The 21,514-nt window shown below is 43.1% G+C and overlaps 1 protein-coding gene across 2 annotated transcripts in view; it reads left to right on the forward strand.

Annotated features, from left to right (window-relative positions):
- Positions 1 to 20,172, forward strand: part of adam19b (ADAM metallopeptidase domain 19b) — a 169,670-nt gene extending 149,498 nt beyond the window's left edge. The window contains exons 21-23 of one of the 2 annotated variants that reach the window (XM_043703984.1): positions 7,323 to 7,583; positions 13,253 to 13,365; positions 18,095 to 20,172. In XM_043703984.1, coding sequence (XP_043559919.1) covers positions 7,323 to 7,583; positions 13,253 to 13,365; positions 18,095 to 18,137 — 417 coding nt within the window. In that variant the 3' untranslated portion in view covers positions 18,138 to 20,172. Of the gene's footprint in view, positions 1 to 5,278; positions 5,378 to 7,322; positions 7,584 to 13,252; positions 13,366 to 18,094 lie in introns of those variants that run through there. The other variant, XM_043703985.1, reaches the window with a different exon arrangement.
- Positions 20,173 to 21,514: the final 1,342 nt, after the last annotated feature.

Genomic DNA, 21,514 nt, shown 5'->3' on the forward strand with positions numbered 1-21,514 from the left:
ACTCTATCTTCGCAATCCTGCGATTTATATAAATCAGAATAAAATTTTCTGAAGATTGCATTAATCCTTTTGTGATCGTGAGTCAGAGTACCCACACTTTCCTTGATAGATGTGATAGTTTGAGGGGCCTTTTTTTCCTTTGCGAGAAATGCTAAGTATCTACCAGGTTTATCGCCAAATTCCTATAACCTTTGTTTTGCAAATAATATTTCCCTCTTGGCCGTTTGGGTAAGCGTGGTGTTTAGAGCTGTCCTAAGGGCCATAATTTGATAATAGAAGGTCTGTCAGCATATGCTGTTTCAGTTGCTTTTAAGCGAGCTTCAAGCAGACGCTGTTGTTCTCCTTTTAATTTTTTCTCGGTCGCCGAGTATGAAATGATCAAACCTCACACGTAAGCTTTGATGGTCTCCCACATCATTGATGGGTTGCTAGCCGTACCTGATTTGATTTCCAAAAAAGTTTTAAATTCTTGAGAAAAGTACTTTACAAATTTACTATCTTTCATCAGGAAGGAATCCATACGCCAATGCCGGGGGGATGTTTCCATATATACAGCAGCGTGATCAGAAATTATTATACTACCTATTTTACAGGATGATATGGAATTTTTAAAAATCGAAGGGGCAAAAAAACATATCAATTGTGGTGTGTCATTTATGTGGATTGGAGTAAAAAGAAAAATCTCTGCCCTGTGGGTGAAGACATCTCCACATATCTACTAGTCCTAATTCTTTGTTCAAATCCATCAATTGTCTGGATCTGGGAGATACTCTTGCAGTATTCTTGGGAATCCTATCTATTCCCGGGTCCATAATACAATTAAAGTCTCCCCCTATAATTGTATGACGAGCACCGAGAGCCATCAATTTGGAGAAGGCTTCATTATAAATTTAAAAGAATGTGCCGGGGACAATACAGATTTAAGATCCCATATTCCTCTCCATTTATAAGGGCTTTAATTAGAATATACCAGATTCGTCTTTTATCTGATTTAGGATTTTGAAAGGGAGATTCTTCCGAGTAAGGATGACAACTCCCCTACTTTTTGAGCTGAAGGAAGAAAAAAAGGCCTGATCAAATCCACCCTGTCGTAATTTCAAATGTTCTTTATCCAATAAATGTGTCTCCTGTAGGAGAGCTATACCAACCCTTTCTTTCTTGAGGTTTGATAATATTTTCTTCCTTTTGATTGGTGAATTACTCCCCTTGACATTCCAGGTGCACCATTTATTCGAATGACTAACCATAATCGTCCGGGCAAGTCCGAGACCCCTCGGGAGAAGAAGCCCCATCCAAAACATCCCAAGCATAGAACATATAAAATTCACAAAAAGAGAGGCTCTTTAATACACTCACAACAAGAGAATAAAAAACTATTTCAAAACAGAAAAATTATAAAACATATTTAAATGGAGATTTTCCCTGATTAAAACGTGTTGGCTGTAATGCAACTACATCGGCAACACTTTAAGCACTATTTCTAAAGCGCGATTTTTCTCTAAGAAGGAGTTGTACGAGAACGCAACCATCATGTTACAGAAGAACGACCTATCATAACCCATCTCTGAGGATTCTAGAGTCTCTTCATCTGTCTTGTTTGTGATAACTGATGTCATATTCTCTGGTTTCGGTTCTTTGCTGTTACCAATCCTTCTTCCTAAATATTTTCTAATCATCCATTACCTCACATGTGGAGCAGATAAGAATTGTGTCCTCCTTTCTAAACTGAGTTTAAAGGTCGGTCTAGTTATCAGTGGTAGAACACAAGTTCAGTCAGCTCACTGGACATTATCGAATGTAGATTGGGGCTGTTAATCTGGTTTTATCAGGGAGCCCTGACTAAAATGAAAAGATTGATCACTGATGAGCCTTAACAGAAGAGGCATTTGTCTAAACGACAATGTAACTTAATACAGGAACAGGTTACAGAAACCATAACTCCTAAAGGCTATTAGGAGTAGTGAGAAACACATCTGCTTCATTGAGGAACTCATGCAAATCCCCCAACTTTCAGCACTCAAAGACTGTGCTGTCATCAGGATGGGTGGAGCTGGAATTGAATCTAGGTCCCTGGTGCTCTGAGGCAGCAGTGTGAACCACTGACCCACCATGTCACAGTAGTGCTAGCCATTCCTGGTCAACTGGTTCATTACCGTAGCTGGAGGACCTTTAATCTGAATTCTCTTTACAGAGAGGTCCTTCTCTCTTAACTCAGGTCATTTCCACTTAGAATCCCCTGGGGAACCTATAATCTCATGAAAGCCCACCATGGAAGGCAGTTGCTCTGTTGAAACAAATACTTTCTTTCTTGGAGCATCCTGGATTTCTCGATCAGATAATATCTTTCTGACTGGAACTGGTAATCCTTTTTCCTTTTTAACCATTTCCTGAAATCTGTGGACGTTGGTCTGGTTTTTATGGAGTCACATGTGGCTTATCTCCAATTTCTTCAAACAAATATTTACTCTCAATCTGCGGATACAGTTCTGTTGAAGCATGCAAGTGCCCTACTTGAGGCGGTACAGTGGCTAGCACTGTTGCCTCATAGCAGTAGGGACCTGGGTTCGATTCTACCCTCAGGTGACTTTTGAGTATTATGCGTGGGTTTCTTCTGGGTGCTCTGGTTTCCTCCCACAGTCCAAAGATGTGTAGATTAGGTGGAATGACTGTGCTAAAATACCTTGTAATGTGCAGGCTAGGGGGGGTGTGCCGTGGGAAAATGCATGGTTATGGGGAGTCTTGGTGGGATGCTCTTTAGAGGGTCAGTGTGGACTCGATGGGCCAAATGGCTTACTTCCACACTGTAGGAATTCTGCACTTCAATTTACTGAGCAGGTTGGATGTCATCAGCCACCTTGTGTGGGCGTTCTGGTGGTAAACTAGACTTTTTCATATCCTCAGTCTTGTTATTGGAAGATTGCTGCACATGCAGCATTATCTTTGTACCTGGCATCGATTGTTCTGCTTCAGAAGGCACATGAATGAACATTTCCACTTGTCCTCAAAAGCATTCCTTCTTGTTAACAGAATCACAAACTCACAGAAAAATGTCATGACACAGAACGAGGCTATGTCATCCATTTGCATCTGCACTGACTCTCCACATGTCTTCGTCCCACTCTCTGGTCTTTCCCACATACCCTTGTACATTCTGTCTATTTGTAGCAAACTTTGTTTTAACCGGCAACTTATGAATAGGCACTCTCTATAAACTAGCAAAAGTTGTATAATTCAAGTACTGGAATTTTACTGTATAATTATGATCTCCGTGACTTCAATAAGGCGCTCGACAAGGTTCCCCATGGGACACTGATTAGCAAGGTTAGATCTCATGGAAAACAGGGAGAACTAGCCATTTGGATACAGAACTGGCTCAAAGGTAGAAGACAGAGGGTGGTGGTGGAGGGTTGTTTTTCAGACTGGAGGCCTGTGACCAGTGGAGTGCCACAAGGATGGGTGCTGGGTCCTCTACTTTTTGTCATTTACATAAATGATTTGGATGCGAGCATAAGACGAAAAGTTAGTAAGTTTGCAGATGACACCAAAATTGGAGGTGTAGTGGACAGCGAAGAGGTTTACCTCAGATTAAAATAGGATCTGTACCAAATGGGCCAATGGGCTGAGAAGTGGCAGATGAAATTTAATTCAGATAAATGCGAGGTGCTGCATTTTGGGAAAACAAATCTTAGCAGGACTTATACACTTAATGCTAAGGTCCTAGGGAGTGTTGCTGACCAAAGAGACCTTGGAGTGCAGGTTCATAGCTTCTTGAAAGTGGAGTTGCAGGTAGATAGGATAGTGAAGAAGGCATTTAGTATGCTTTCCTTTATTGGTCAGAGTATTGAGTACAGGAGTTGGGAGGTCATGTTGCGGCTGTACAGAACATTGGTTAGGCCACTGTTGGAATATTGCATGCAATTCTGGTCTCCTTCCTATCGGGAAGATGTTAGATTAGATTAGATTAGATTAGATGACATTACAGTGTGGAAACAGGCCCTTCGGCCCAACAAGTCCACACCGCCCCGCGAAGCGTAACTCACCCATACTCCTACATTTACCCCTTACCTAACACTACGGGCAATTTAGCACGGCCAATTCACCTGATCTGCACATCTTTGGACTGTGGGAGGAAACTGAGGCTGAGGGGTGACCTTATAGAGGTTTACAAAATTATGAGGGGCATGGATTGGGGAAATAGGCAAAGTCTTTTCCCTGAGGTCAGGGAGTCCAGAACTAGAGGGCATAGGTTTAGGGTGAGAGGGGAAAGATATAAAAGAGACCTAAGGGGCAACTTTTTCACCCAGAGGGTGGTACGTGCATGGAATGAGCTGCCAGAGGATGTGGTGGAGGCTCGTACAATTGCAACATTATGGGTATATGAATAGGGAGGGTTTGGAGGGATATGGGCCAGGTGCTGGCAGGTGGGATCAGATTGGGTTGGGATATCGGGTCGGCATGGACGGGTTGGACAGAAGGGTCTGTTTCCATGCTGTACATCTCTACGATGACCGAGTAGTCAGTTCAGGGTGCAAGTGAGAAGGCTCTCTGTTGGTAAGTTTTATTTAAGGCAAAGTTGCATTATTATTTAAGTAATTCACTCTATAAATGAAGTAGAACAGTGATGTGCAGACCTCTGCATTAGGTTTATATTAGTTAGTTTTCACATTGATTATGTGAACCTCTTGATTCAATCAAATAACTTGATCAACTGAAACACTCCAGGTCTAGTAGGTGCTGGATAATGAGAAGTCAGTTGTGTGTGATCATCTACTGCCCTCTTGAATGCCTCAATTGTACCTGCTTCCACTTCCATGCTGTGCATTCCATATTCTGACTACATGCTGTGTAAAATAAAATCTCACATCAAATTTGCTTCTTTATATCCGTGCCATTCTCATTCTTGATCCTTTTCTGAGTGGGGAGAACTTCCCCCTATCTACTCAATCCAACCCTCACAGTGTGGAATAGTTCCCTAATGTCAATATTGGTGATCTCACAGGGTTGCACGATGAGTCTCGGAAGCCCGATGAAATCATCTACCAGTTGGACCCTTGATCTGTTGTCTGAAAACCGTTTACTCCTGGACCAGTTGTTATCTGGGAGGTAGTTGACATCCTGTAGCTACCTTAAGGATATTGTGGTCAATACATCCATGGAGGCTCAAGGTGAATAGTATTGATTGTGAATTAGGCAAGCACTTCCTGCTTATATGTTTTGAGCTGCAGTCTATGATAATAACAGTTATTCCACTTGTGCCATGTTTTCTCATCTCTTTCAGCTGGGACTTCTGATTTCTCAGCCAAGATAACTGATTTGATACCAGTTCTCACCTTTACTGAGCTTAAAAGTAACTTGCCATTGACATAAATGGATTCCGTGAAATCTGAATTCCTGGAACAACAAGCTCTCCTAGGAATGCCTCCTTTTCCAATGGAGGTATATCACTTAATACAGCTATCTTCTAAAGGAGGTGGTGCAACCACACTGACCTTGTTCTATGTTTCAGCATTTGGCTGTTTGCTATAATGAAACTGTGTCTTGCTTCTGCACACCTTTTGGAAGTGGCCTGCAGTTTGACAAATTTAGTATTCTTGGTCACGGTAGGGTAATGTCTATGCTTGTGAGGCCTTGTTGTTCCAAAGTGCTGACAGTCTTAGCATCTGCTGTTTGGATTTTCTCTGGGTTGGATTCTCACATGTCTCTTCACAGAGTGTAGAGATCTTCAGCACAGAAAGACCCTTCACCCATCACCGCTGTTACATATTTTATAAAGTAGACAGTCTCTGTGGTTGTCTTGCTGTTCACCTGTCAGGATTTGTCTATAGTCTTTCTGGTTTTGCTTCTAGTATACTTTAAGTAACTTTCTCTGATGTCAAATCTTCCTTCATTTAAGAAAGAATTAGAGAAATCTGACAAAGAAACATCAGTAGTTCCTGCAATAATTCTGTCTCTTCTGAATTCCGATTTCAACATACTGGAGCTGTAGATATTCACCAATCTGTAGAGATCACTGTTGAAATTGTCCTCTGGAAATTGAACTCTCTGCTATTAAAACTTGCCTGTTCAAGAATTTTGTTCATTCTTAAATTGAAGTCACCATTCAAAGCTATTAGAATGTTGTCAGAAATATGTAGGCTTTTTATTATGGTGAGGATTAATAACAACATTCACAATAAGACCCAATGAATATATTAGTGCATTATCTGTTCTGCTTCATACTTATTACTTAATTTTAAAGCAATTCTATACCCTAGGAATTGTCCTAGAGTTTTAGAGTCATCCAGCACGGACACTGACCCTTCGGTCCAAACAGTCCGTGCCGAATGGAATCCCAAACTAAACTAGTCCCATCTGCCTGCTCCCGACTCATATCCCTCCAAACCTTCCCTATTCATGTGTCCATAAAATGCCTTTTAAACATCGTAATTTTACTCGCATCCACCTCAGGAAGTTCATTCCACACTTGAACCACCCTCTGTGTAAAAAATTTGGCTCATGTCTTTTTTAAATCTCTCTCCCCTCACCTTAAAAATGTGCCCCCTACTCTTGAAATTCCTCATCTTAGGGAAAAGATGACCACCATCAACTTTATCTATACCTCTCATTATTTTATAAACTATCAGGTCAACCGCCTAAGCGCCAGTGAAAAATGTCCCAGCCAATCCAGTCTTTCCTTATAACTCAAACCTTCCATCCATGGCAACATCCTGCGAAATCTCTTCTGAACCCTCTCCAGCTTGACAATATCCTTCCTGTAATTGTGTGACCAGAACTGGACACAGTAATACAGAAGAGGTCTCACCAATGTCTTGTACAACTTGAGCTTCTTTTGGTCCATTTCTGGTCTTAATCCTACTTGGCAGTATTAACTCTCTGTTCTTGTATTGAAAATGATAAATTTAGATGTTTGCAAAGATAGTGCTGGAGAATGGGACGAGCTGGGCAGCTCTTTCAATTGTGTGTCAAATAGCCTCCCTCTGTACTGTAAAATTCTATGATTTTATACTTAATATATTTACTATGGTTATCATTGTACAGCTATTTTAAACCCATAAGCTTCCCTCCATCAAGTTTAGGCAACACCACTCCTAGATAAACCATCATTTCTCACACAGTGAGAATAGTCTCTTAGGTGAATTACTGGAAGGTAGTTGGACATAACAGAACTGAACTGATCTCCACCAGCATTCAGAATAGAACTTTCAGTGCTATATCACTGGTTGCTGGAACAGGAGTATGCAGAGGTGAATACATTTGGACAGGGGAAGAAAGGATGTGGAGAAGACAAAAATAACTCTTAATTTTCTTTCTTTTTTTTCCAGAGTGGACAACAGCAGAGTCCTGCACTGCCTCAAAAACCAGTATTACCTCACTCTTTTCATTCTCAGCGTCCTGTTTTAATACTACCAAGCCTTCGGCCTACCTGTCCAACCAGTGACGATCAGCAGGACAGCAGAGTGCCCACCCCTGTTGCAGCACGGGTTCAGTCTCCAGCATCTTTAGAATATGCCAATATTAAACCCTTAAAACAAACACCTCCGAATAGACCCTTGCCAGCGGATCCACTCCCAAAGACTTCAAAGGTACATATTTAATGCTTACCCTATTTATTATTCATTCATGCACTGGATGAGAGTGTCACTGGCTAGGCCAGCATTTATTGCTCATCCCTAATTACCCAGAGGGACAGTTAAGAGTCAATCACCTGTCGTGGGTGTGAAGTCACATGTAGGCCACACCAGGTAAGTACGGCAGTTTCTTTCCCTCCAAGACATTAGTGAACTTAGAGTCATAGAGATGTACAGCATGGAAACAGACCCTTCGGTCCAACCCATCCATGCCGACCAGATATCCCAACCCAATCTAGTCCCACCTGCCAGCACCCGGCCCATATCCCTCCAAACCCTTCCTATTCATATACCCATCCAAATGCCTTTTAAATTTTGCAATTATACCAGTTTCCACCACTTCCTCTGGCAGCTCATTCCATTCAGATACCACCTGTGTGAAAAAGTTGCCCCTTAAGTCTCTTTTATATCTTTCTCCTCTCACTCTAAACCTATGCCCTCTAGTTCTGGTCTCCCAGACCCCAGGGAAAAGACTTTGTCTGTTTATCCTATCCATGCCCCTCATAATTTTGTAAACGTCTATAAGATCACCCCTCAGCCTCCGACGCTCCAGGGAAAACAGCCCCAGCCTGTTCAGCCTCTCCCTATAGCTCAAATCCTCCAACCCTGGCAACATCCTTGTAAATCTTTTCTGAACCCTTTTACGTTTCACAACATCTTTCCAATGGGAAGGAGACCAGAATTGCATGCAATATTCCAACAGTGGCCTAACCAATGGCCTGTACAGCCACAACATGACCTCCCAACTCCTGTACTCAATACTCTGACCAAGAAAGGAAAGCATACCAAATGCCTTCTTCACTATCCTATCTACCTGCGACTCCACTTTCAAGGAGCTATGAACCTGCACTCCAAGGTCTCTTTGTTCAGCAACACTCCCTAGGACCTTACCATTAAGTGTATAAGTCCTGCGAAGATTTGCTTTCCCAAAATGCAGCACCTCGCATTTATCTGAATTAAACTCCATCTGCCACTTCTCAGCCCATTGGCCCATCAGATCAAGATCCTGTTGTAATCTGAGGTAACCTTCTTTACTGTCCATGGGCTTTCCCAACAATCAACAACAGATTCATGGTCATTCATTAATCTCATAATTCCAAATTTTTATTGAATTCAAATTGCACTGTCTGCCTTGTTGGGCTTTGAACCCAGGTGTCCAGAATATGATCTGGGCGTCTGGATCAGTAGTTCATGATAATACCACTAGGTCATTGCCTAACCCTGATAAGATGTGAAACAACATGTGTGGAAGCTGAGGCTTTCAGTATCTTAGAGAAGGCTATGTGTGTCTTTCTGGCAAATCAAGCATAATGTGGGTTGAAACCAGATGCGTCTCAACTCTAACCTGAAAGTCAGCCCGGATAACAGCATAAGAAAGCAGCTGATCTTTTCTGGGTGGTTATAAAGAACATAAAAATTTAACAGCACATCAGTACTGTTCCTCCCCTAATGCATGATGTGGATGAGCCACTGTTGGACTGGGGTGGACAAAGTTAAGAATCACACAACATTAGGTCATAGTCCAACAGGTTTATTTGGAAGCACTAGCTTTTGGAGAACTGCTCCTTCATCAGATAGCTAGCGGAGCAGAATCATAGGATACAGAATCTATAGCAAAAGAGGGTAGTGTCATATAACTGATGCCATATATTGAACAAACCTAGATTGCTGTCGTCTTTGATCTTTGAGAATGGGTTGCAAGTTTCGATTCATTATTATGTAAATCCCGGAAGTTCTTTCAATTATTTACATATTCATGAATCGACTGTTGTGTGGTACAGCCAAAAATTCCACGTTTTTTTCCACCCTGCTTGATTTTCCTGAGGCCGGATATAGGTTAGGGAAGATGTCAGATGTTGATTCTTTACACAGAGTTAAAAATCACACAACACCTGTCCAACACCGGCATCTCCAAATCATCTTTACACAGAGAGTGGTGGGTGCGTGAAACGCACTGCTAGCATTGGTAGTAGAGTGAGATACATTAGGGAGAAAGTGAGGACTGCAGATGCTGGAGATCAGAGTCAAAATGTGTGGTGCTGGAAAAGCACAGCAGGTCAGGCAGCATCCGAGGAGCAGGCGAGTCGACGTTTTGAGCATAAGCTCTTCATCAGGAATGTGGAATGATGGAACATGGAGTTCCTGATGCAGAGCTTATGCTCAAAACGTCGACTCTCCTGCTCCTCAGATGCTGCCTGACCGGCTGTGCTTTTCCAGCAACACACCTGTTGACTCAGATACCTTCGGGACATTTATTCAACTCTTGGATAGGCACATGGATGATAGTAAAATGAACAGTACGTAGGTTAGTCTGATCTTAGAGTAGGATAAAAAGTCGGCACAACGTCGAGGGCTGAAGGACCTGTACTTTGCTGTATTGTTCTATGTTCTAGGAAACACGCCCACTCCTATTAGGAAGCAAATTTACAGAGTGCCAATTTCATCCAGACCCTATCTCTGGACAATTTTTAAATTTTTGCAAGGTGAGGTTTATCAGCTGCCAGTTTTTACACCAGCTGGAGGGAGACAGGTGGAGTTTTATGAGTAAGTAATTCTTAGGGATAAAGTGATTGCTTTAAAGTTTTTAGTTTAGCCAACTGCAGAGATTAACAGTTCAGCTCACATTGTTTATTTGAGGGATTAATGGGCCATTGGATGCAATCCAGCTTTTTAATATATTTATCAACACTTGTTAACTACTTAATAGACACATTAAAAAACTGGATTGCTTCCAAGACTCTATAAACCCTTCAAATGTTTTCCTTTCTTCCTGGTGGTGGAATTTGAATAAAGATTCGTGCACTTTGTGTCTTTCACTGTGTCTCACCCCTGCACACACACACCATGGGTGCTGGGGGAAAAAATAAGCACTACCGCACTTAGGTGGTAGTGTGGGGGTTAAAATAAAAATAAAAATAAAAAAAAACCTTCAAATAAACAATTGGACTCTTGACAATATTTATGTCGCTGCTTTGCAGAGTCATACTGTTTATCTGGAGGATGTATGGGCTCCTGTGAGGTGGCATAGTGGCTCAGTGGTTAGTATTGCTGCCTCACAGTGCTAGGGACCCAGGTTCAATTCCAGCCTTGGGTGACTGTCTGTGTGGAGTTTGCACATTCTCCCTGTGTCTGCATGGGTTTCGTTTGGTGCTCTGGTTTCCTCCCATTGTCCAAAAGTGTGCAGGTTAAGTGAATTGGCCTTGCTAAATTGTTCAGGGATGTGTAGGTTAAATGTACAAGTCAGGAGTAAATATAGGGCAGGGGAATGTGTCTGGCTGGGTTACTCTCCAGAGGTTCAGTGTGGACTTGTTGGACCGAAGGGCATGTTTCCACACTGTCGGGATTCTAATTCTAAAATGGTATCATTTATAGGGTGGCACGATAGCTCAGTGGTTTTCACTGTTGCCTCACATTGCCAGGGACCTGGGTTTGATTCCAGCCTCAGGCAATTGACTGTGTGGAGTTTGCACATTCTCCCTGTGTCTGCGTGGGTTTCCTCCCACAATCCAAAGATGTGCAGGCTAGGTGAATTGGCCATGCTAAATTGCCTGTAGTATTCAGGGATGTTAGGTTAGAGGTAGATGTTGGGGAATGGGTCTGGATGGGATACTCTTCAGAGGGTTGGTGTGGACTTGTAGAGCCGAAAGACCTGTTTCCACGCTGTAGCGATTCTATGAAATCTGTACATTTAGGTTTTAACTTATTTTTGAGATCTTTCTGAGATTTTGTACGACAGGAATGGACAGGAGTGAAGGTAAGCTTTTTATCTAGCTTGTTCCGGAGTCAGTCTGGCTCCCATTTGTATCTCCATTCCCACTACAGGTGTGCCTCTTTGGATGGCATACCTGTGAACCTCTCCAGGCCCCTACCAACCATCGATCCGTGTTCCCTGGTAAACCGGAGGTAGAAGCAGGAATGTGACTTGGATTCCATCCCAACTCATAATTCCTGCTTTGCATGGAACTTTGAATCCCTCGTTCTATACTGATCTGTATAAACTTCAGAAAAATATTCCGAATGCAAAAAGCATGTTACTTCCTTTAATTAGCAGGTAGGAAGAAATAAATTAAGCTTCTTTATCTGATTTGGGCAGTGGATTGGCGCTGCTGTCTCACAATGCCAGGGACCCCAGTACAATTCCACCCTCAGGAATGTGTGGACTTTGCACTTTCTTCCTGTGTCTGCGTGGGTTTCCTCTGGGTGCTCCAGCTTCCTCCCACAGTCCAAAGATGTGCAAGTTTTTAAAATTAGCCATTCTAAATTGCCCATAGTATCCAGGGATGTGCTGGCTAGGTGGATAAGCCATTGGAAATGCAGTGTTACAGGGATAAGGTAGGGGTGTTGGTCTGGGAGGGATGCTGTTTGGAGGGTCACTGTGGACTTGATGGGTTGAATGGCCTGCTTCCACACTGTAGGGATTCTATAGTTCATCACATTCCATCAGCTTCTCCAGAATCTATAGTTCAGGAATGCCTCTGAGTTTATGGGGAAAGGTTTGAGATTCAACCATTAGCCTGAAAAATCTCAGTTCACTCAGGGAAGGCTGCGGCATAGTGGTAGTGTCACTGGTCGAGTAACTGGAGCTGCAGACTAATGTTCTGGGAATATGGGTTTGAATCTTGTCTTGACAAACAATGAAATTCGAATTCAATGAAAGCTGGGATTAAAATCAGCCATGTAGCCATTAATGATTATTGTCAAAAACCATCTAATTCACCAAAGTCTTTGAGGGAAGGAAATCATCTATTCTTACCTGGTCTGGCTTACATGTGACTCCAGGTCCACAGCAATGTGGCTAACTCTTAAAATGCCCTCTGGCAATGTGGATGGACATTTAATAAATGAGCCAGTGATGACCACATTCCCTAAAGTAAACTTTTAAAATTCACTTCGCAGTTTCAGTGTACTCTGAAGGCTAATGGTTGAATCTCAAACCTTTCCCCATAAAATCAGAGGCATTCCTGAACTATAGATTCTGGAGAAGCTGATGGAATGTGATGAACTATAGAATCCCTACATCTGCTGATAATTTTCTTCAGTGAAATTATAGAGAAACTCTAGTGAAAAGGGGACAGAACAGTGGTTAGCACTGCTGCCTCACGGAGCCCAGGTTCAATTCCAGCCTCGGGCGGCTGTCTGTGTGGAGTTTACACATTCTCCCTGTGTCTGCATGTATTTCTTCCGGATCCTCTGCTTTCCTCCCACAGTCAAAAGATCTGCAAGTTAAGGTGGATTGGCCATTTTAAATTGTTCCATAGTGTGCGGGTTAGGTGGGTTAGCCGTGGAAAATATAGGGCTACATGGATAGAATTGGGTTTGGGTCCGGATGGAATGGTCTTCGGAGGGTCGGTGCAGACTCGATGGGCCGAATGACCTCTATCTGCACTTGTAAGGACTCTATGAAAAGCTTCTTTCCAACTAAACATGTGTTCAGACATTGGTTTGATTAAAAGGTGGTTCATACTAAAGCTGCTGATGATTATCCCTCCTTATTTATTTGTCATTGTTATGTTTTTTCTCTCTTCTCAGCTGATCCAGCTTTAAAACTAAAAGTACTGCGTGCGTTATCAGAGACCAGATGTTCAAAGTAACAAGAAAGTGTTTTTTTTTTCCTTTGGTGAAAGGTTTTGCAGAGAGTGGCAGTGTTAAACAGTAGCCCTAGCCTCCAGATGAATAATAGAACTGTTCAAGAGAAACTACAGGACAACATGGCTCATTTTGAAACCAAACCATACAAGTAAGTAAGGCCAAATAACTTCTTACTTTATATGAAAGGAAGTCAGAGTTGGAGGGCCCAGGGTCAGGAAGGGAATTTAATAAGGAGACATGGTGGTGGAGCAGAATCCTATCATTTTCCCCCCCACCGCCTGATTTAAGTTCTGGGCAGGAAGCCCAGATTCCATGTTTCTGCCCTCCTGCCAATTATAGAGTCATACAGCATGGAAACAGACCCTTTGGTCCAACTAGTCCATGCCAACTATAATCCCAAACCAAACTAGTCTCACTTGCCTGCGCTTGGTCCATATCCTTCCAAACATTTCTTATTCATGTACTTCCCTAAATGTCTTTTAAATGTTGTAACTGTACCCGCATCCACCACTTCCCTGAGGAAGTTCATTCCACAGACAAACCACACGAAGAAAAATAATGGCCCCTCATGTCTTTTTATAATCTTTCTCCTCTCACCTTAAAAATATATCTCCTGGTCTTGAAACCCCCATCATAGGGAAAAGACATCTGCCATTAACTTTATGAATGCTCCTCGCGGTTTTTCAACCTGTGTAAGATCACATCTCAATCTCCTAATTGCAGTGAGAAACGTCCCAGTCTATCCAGCCCCTCCCCATAACTCAAACCCTCCCCTCCCGGCAACATCCTGGTAAGTTTCTTCTGAAGCCTCTCCAGTTTAACAATATCCTTCCTATAGGCCTCACCAATGTCCTGCACAACCTCAACATAACGCTACAAGTCCTCTACTCCAAGTCCTGAGCAATGAAGGCAAGTGTGCTAAACGCCTTAATTAATTAATTAATTAATGCATTTGCATGATTAATGAATGATGACTTCAAGTTCTATTCGAGTCTGGACTGCAATTATTCCAGCTCCAGGGGTATAGGGAATATAGCTGGCATACCCAACCAGTTAACCAGTTGTTGAGTGGGCAGGTTGCCAGTTGCGGGTTGGGTGTGATTTCTGATCAAGAAGCTCAACATAGAATTGGGGTTGGCAACCCCTGCCCTTCCGAACCTCCCCCCGGCCCCTCTCCTCACAACACCCATCCCGCAAGATCCCCCCTCCCCCAAAATCAGATCTTACTTTTCTGTGAAAGTTCCACCTTCCCTGAAGATCCTAATCTCAAATCCCAATTCCAGTGGAATGTCTGCTGGAAACCACCAGCTGCTTGATTGCTGGAAGAACTGTTGGCTGCTCCCATCTTGACAATCCCGGCGCTTCTGTTCTCCAGTTTGTCCATAGGAAAGTATAGTCCATAGTGTTTTACCATGCAATTCTGAATGAGATACAACTCTATCGTGAATTCAGCTACAATTGCTGCAACTGAGGATATCTTCTTAGCACGAACAAAATTGCCTCTCATGATGAATCAATCTAGATTTTAAGGTTGAATAAAAAAATTCACACCATCAACACATCTCTTTACATAATGAATTACTTCTGACATATTATCATGCCAACACTTATTCTGGTGCAGCAAATGCCAGCAAAAAAGAGAAGGAAGGACGAATGAACTGTTATTATTGGATCTAGTCACAGGGAGAATGTTGTCTAAGACGGTGGCACAGTGGTTAGCACTGCTGCCTCACAGCGCCAGAGACCCGGGTTCAATTCCCGACTCAGGCGACTGTCTGTGTGGAGTTTGCACATTCTCCCCGTGTCTGCGTGGGTTTCCTCCGGGTGCTCCGGTTTCCTCCCACAGTCCAAAGATGTGCAGGTCAGGTGAATTGGCCGTGCTAAATTGCCCGTAGTGTTAGGTAAGGGGTAAATGTATGAGTGGGTTGCGCTTTGGCGGGTTGGTGTGGACTTGTTGGGCCGAAGGGCCTGTTTCCACACTGTAAGTAATCTAATCATCATGACAGCTCCCTATATATTTTCTAAATATACTGCATGCATTTTGATAGCTGCCTAAATGAGAAGACAGGATTTGAATTTAACATTTCATTTGAAGGGTCATACTCTGGCAGCACAACGGCATCTCAGATTAATATGTGCCATAAAAACATCCACAACATCTTCTTTGGAAGAGTTAATGACTTCCCATGTCAATGGTTAAATTTTCTGTGTCATAGTAAGTTTTTAGATGACACCAACGGTGTTGTGGACAGTGAAGAAGGCTATCTCAGAGTACAACGGGACTCTGAGTGGCAAATGGAGTTTAAATTAGATAAATGTGAGGTACTGCATTTTGGAAAGGCAAATCAGAGCAGGACTTATGCACTTAATGGGTAGTTCCTGGGGAGTGTTGCTGAACAAAGAGACCTTGGAGTGCAGGTTCATAGTTCCTTGAAAGTAGAGCCGCAGGTAGATAAGTAGTGAAGAAGACATTTGGTATGCTTGACTTTATTGGTCAGAGTATTGAGTACAGGAGTTGGGAGGTCATGTTGCAGCTGTACACAACATTGGTTAGGCTACTTTTGGAATATTGTGTGCAATTCTGATCTGCTATAGGAAGGATGTTTGTGAAATTTGAAAGGGTTCAGAAAAGATTTACAAGGATGTTGCCAGGGTTGGAGGGTTTGAGCTACAGGGAGAGGCTGAATAGGCTGGGGCTGTTTTCCCTGGAGCATCGGAAACTGAGGGCTGACCTAATAGAGGTTTATAAAATCATGAGGGGCATGGATAGAATAAACACATCAGATTTTTTTTCCCTGGGGTGGAGGAGTCTTAACTAGAATGAGAAGAGGGACGTCTTAAAAGGGGCAACTTTTTCACACACAGAGTGGTGCATATATGGAATGAGCTGCCAGAGGAAGTAGTGGAGGCTGGTACAATTACAACATTTAAAGGCATCTGGATGGATATATGAATAGCAGGGGTTTAGGGGGATATGGACCAAGTGCTGGCAAATGGGGCTAGCTTCATGGAGGATATCTGGATGGAATGGACAAGTTGAACAGAAGGATCTGTTTCCATGATGTATGGCTCTATGACCCTGGGCAGCTGATTCAGTGCTGCAGGGGTTTAGGGGGATATGGGCCAAGTGCTGGCAAATGGGGGTAGCTTCATGGAGGATATCTGGACGGAATGGACAAGTTGAGGATATCTGGACAGAATGGACAAGTTGAACAGAAGGATCTGTTTCCATGATGTATGGCTCTATGACCCTGGGCAGCTGATTCAGTGCTGACAAAAATTGCCCTTTGTTATTCTGGTTCTCTCCTTTACTCTGTGATTGTATACGTTCATGTCTTTGTCTGTGAATGAGAGATGAAGAAATGAAGAGAGAATGTGTGAGAGATGGTGAAGAGGAGGAGAAGCAGAGAAAGATAATTTAGCAGAGTGGGGAGTTGAAAAAAGACAGGGAATAAAGAAAGTAATATTAATGAGGGTAAAAACCAATGAGGCGAAAGCAAGAGTGGAGAAATTCGGTTTGGAGGGTAGCCTGCAAATCCATCTTTTTTGTTACAGTGTTCCAATAAAGGCCAGCAAATAATCGTTCACATTTACTCTGCAAACCATTTCAGCACTGTACCTCAGCTAGGACGTATTAGTTTTGGAACAGGGTCATTTAAATTATGTCAGGGATTTGAAAAGGTTAGATGATGAAGGTAGACTGCATTCACTAAGCTTGTGTTCAACTGAGTTCAGAAAATTGAGGTGTGTTACATGTTCAAAATACTTGACAGATGAACTATAACTTCTGGTGAGGGAATCAAAGCCCAGAGACCATAGTCTTCTCATTGTCTTGACTCGAATTTAAGTTAATGCAGAGAAATGGAGTCATGGTACAGATTGCAGTACGCTGGCTCAGTGGTTGGACTCTGCTGTTTCACAGTGCCAGGGATCTGGGTTTGATTCCAGCTTTGGGTGATTGTGTGGAGTTTGCACATTCTCCTCATGTCTGCGTGGGTTTCCTCTGGGTGCTCTGGTTTCCAAAGATGTGCCGGTTCGGTGAATTGGCCATGCTAAATTGCCCGCAGTGTTCAGGGATGTGGAAGTTATGTGCATTGATTAGTGCGTGGGTTTCCTCTGGGTGCTCTGGTTTCCTCCCACGGTCCAAAGATGTGCCGGTTCGGTGAATTGGCCATGCTAAATTGCCCGCAGTGTTCAGGGATGTGGAAGTTATGTGCATTGATTAGTGGAATTGCTCTCGGTGGGTTACTCTTCGGAGGGTCGGTGTGGACTTTTGGGCCAATTGGCCTGTTTCCACACTGATAGGGATTCAATGACCTAATTGTTCGTTGGACTGAATTGTCCTGTCGTATTCCTGTTGTTGCAGTCCTACAAATCCCCCTACTCCACCTGTATGAAAACCATTTGGTAAATACTCTTCAGTGTTCAGGTCACTCTTTACAGTTTCAATAGCAATGTGTAGAGTGTACAATTAACTTCTTTAGTCCAATTGGACTTTGGATAGATTGGATGGTGGGGATGGGAGCCTCCCAATTGCATTGACACAGCAGTCATAGAGTCATAAAGATGTACAGTATGGAAACAGACTCTTCGGTCCAATAGTCACAGTTCAAGGTTGGGGGGTGGGGTGGGGAGCAGGGTGAATGTTGCTGAGGTGTCCCTGCAGGAATCCCACAGTGCAACTGGCTCCACCACCAAGATCTGTGGCTGGGGGCTACAGCCCAGGTGGGGAAGTTGGGGTTTAAGGTCACTCCCAACTAAACCTGGGACTCTGGAGGAATTTCAGGGATAGTACTTCTGATTGTAAGTTGACTTTCAAGAGCCTTATGAAATATTCCAAGTGAAATCAATAACTTACTTTCATTTATGTTTTGCAGAAGGGACCACATACAACCCGTGCCACAGAAACTGAGGAGATAAAGGCTTTGGAGACTGGAACTCTTCAAGAGCCGCTTGCACTATTCTGATCTCTGTCCTCCTAGAATCTCTCGATATCAATGCTAAGTGAACAATGAATGTGATATCCAGTTCAATGGCACCCTAAATATATTGGAATCACCCCATTTGTTTATTTTTTAAAATGAGCACGGTCAAACTTGCAATCCAAAACAATTCATCTCAAGTAATTCGTTGGATTAGCATTTTCAGGAGATGGGAACAAATTCCTCAGGAACTTGAAAGACCACTTTTTGTTTCCATTCAATCGTTGTGTGCTAAAAAATGCATTAATCCCTCTGGTGACAGGATTCAGTGGGTTCCTTCCAGGTCCTTATGCCCACCAACAGATTCCAGTCTGCAGGCCTGAGCCCGAATGATGCAATTTGACAAGTTATTTGATATAAAGGATTCATACACTCTACGTGGATTGTTCAACCTCCAGTTCTTGTATTCAGTTGAATTAAGAAAACTGAGCGATGATAAGAACAAGGTGCGTAAAATGCTAAAGCCATTCAACAGAACAAAATGTCATCTCTGGTGAGAGGATTGAGACCAAGCGGTCATCATCTTCTAAATGCTGCCCATTTCCAAGAAGGGTCAGGGGATAACCATCGGAAGTGAAGGAAACTCTCTTAACATCCCAGAAGTAGTGATAAATATGGAAATGATCAGAAGGGAGGAACTCAGGAAACTCTTAATCACCAGGTACTGGACAGATTGTCCAAGCTATGGGCTGACAAGTGAGCGGGTCTTGGTAGACTTAGTCGTAGGGTCTTAAAAGAAGTGGCTAGTGAGATTTTGGAAGTTAGTATTGCAAAACTCCATTAATTTGGGAAAGGTCCCAAACATAGGGAGGATAGCAAATATCACTCCTTTCTGTTTCCCTCTCTTTCTCAATAAAGCAGAAAACTACAGGCCAGTCAGCTTAACATCTGCCATAAGGACAAATGTTCGAAACTCTTTTGAAATATGTTACTGCAGGACTCTGAGATCAGATTGAGGTATTCAAACAGTATGTCAACATCATTTTGTGAAAGGCAAAACTGCAACCTATTGGAGTTCTTTGAGGAAATGATGCATTGTAGGTAAAGGGGAGCCAGTGGATACGATGTGCTTGGATTTCCAGAGGGCAGTTGGAGGAACATAAATACTAATTGTGTGTGTGTAATATATTGAAAAGATAGAAGTTGGGTTGGCTAGTGGGAAGGCGAGAGTTAGCATAAATGGGTCTTTTTCAGATTGGCAAGATGCAACATGTGGTATGACTACAGGGATCAGGCCTCTACTGTTTGCAATTTATATAAATGACTTGGGTGAAGGGATTAAAGGTATGGTTGCCAACTTTGCAGGAGGTTGGAAATAAGTAAGTTACAAAAAATATAGATGGGTTCATTCAGTTATCAAGAGGTGGCTAGATATAGCACTTGGGATCAAAGGTTATGAGGAGAAAGGAGGATTAGGCCATTGAGTTGAACGATCAGCCATGATTGTGATGAAAGGCAGAGCAGGCTCGAAGGACCGAATGGCCTCCTCCTGCTTCTATCTTCTATATTTCTATGTATATGACATGGGAAACATGAAATTGTCCTTTTTCGGAAGGAAGAATTAACAGGAAGCACATTATCTAAGGGAGGAGAGATTGCAGGAGGCATCTGGATGCCTGTGTGGATAAATTGCAAAAGGCTATGTTCAGGTATAGCAAGTGATTAGGAAAGCTAACAGAGTGTTCTCATGTATTGTGAAGTGAATTGAATACAAGTGTAGGGAGATTATGCTTCAATTACATGAGACACTGGTGAGACCATATCTGGTCAACAGTATTGATTCAAGGAAGGATATAAACTCAGTGGAAGCGATTCAGAGAAGATTTGCCATTGACCCAAAACTGAACTGGACCAGCCATGTCAATACAATGGCTGCAAGAATAAGTCAAAGGTTAGGCATCCTGCAGCAAGTAACTCACCGCCTGACTACTCAAATCAAGGTGGCTTAGTGGTTAGCACTGCTGCCTCACAGTGCCAGGGACCTGGGTTTGATTCCACCTCGGGCAACTGTCTGTGTGGAGTTTGCACATTCTGCCCGTGTCTGTGTGGGTTTCCCACAGGTGCTCCGGTTTCCTCCCACAATCCAAAGATGTGCAGGTTAGGCCATGCTAGATTGCCCATAGTCTTCAGAGTTGTGTAGGTTCGGGGCATTAGTAAGGGGTAAATCTAGAGCAATAGGGTAGGGAAATGGGTTTGGGTGGATTACTCTTTGGAGAGTTGGTGTGGACTTGTTGAGCCAAATGGCCTCTTTCTACACTATAGGTTTTCTACAATTTCTATGAAATCCTGTCCATCGTCTATAAGGCGCAAGTCGGGAGTGTGATGGAATACTTCCCTGGATGCATGCGGCTCTAACTGCATTTATGAAATGATCCCATTCTGGACAAAGCTGCCCACATGATTGGCACCCAATCCACCACCTTCCACATATTCACTCGCTATGTCAGAGTGGCAGTGGTGTTGTACCATTTCTAACGTCTGCAATAACTCAATAAGGCCCTGCAACAGCATCTTCCAAACCCACGAACTCTACCACTTAGAAGGACAAGGGGAGCAGATGCATGGCATCAGCACAACTGTAATTTCCCCTCTGAGCCCCATATGATCTCACTCAAACACATTGTCTGAGAGGGTGGGGGAAACGCTTTCAATAGTGACTTTCAGAAGGGAATTCTAGAAGTAATTGAAGCAAAAGAAATTACAGTGCTGTGGAAAAGGGGGTAGGGGAGTGTGACTGACTGGATAATTCTACCATCAGCCCAGCATAGGTACAATAAGGGAGAAAGTGAGGACTGCAGATGCTGAAGATCAGAGTCAAAAAGTGTGGGGCTGGTCAGGCAGCTTCCGAGGAGCAGGAGAGTCGACGTTTCGAGCATAAGCTCTTCATAAGGAATGTTGCTGAAGAGCTTATGCTCGAAACGTTGATTCTCCTGCTCTTCGGATGCTGCCTGACTGGCTGTGCTTTTCCAGCACCACCATTTTTGACTTTGATAGGCCCACTAAGCCAAGGTTAGTGCTGATTGTCGATTGGTGGAACTGGGTGTAACTAGAAACAATGGCCTGCAGTATACTTGGCACGTAGGTGGCAGAGGAAATGGTTGTGGTGACGAACGGAGGTTGAGAGAGGGGCAAAGCTTAAAATGGGAAACTGGGACCTCAACTCCATATGATGCATCTTTTGCATGTTGCCCGCCTGGAAGTCAGGTTTGAATGCCTGGCCAGGCTGGAAAGATTTTGGAGCACTGTGCAGGGTTCAGGCCTGGGGATCGGCACCTGTACCCCAGGGATCTTTTCACTTTGGGATCCGGTTGGAGG

Source organism: Chiloscyllium plagiosum, chromosome 14 (assembly GCF_004010195.1).
Source record: "Chiloscyllium plagiosum isolate BGI_BamShark_2017 chromosome 14, ASM401019v2, whole genome shotgun sequence".
In the NCBI taxonomy this organism is placed as follows: domain Eukaryota; kingdom Metazoa; phylum Chordata; class Chondrichthyes; order Orectolobiformes; family Hemiscylliidae; genus Chiloscyllium; species Chiloscyllium plagiosum.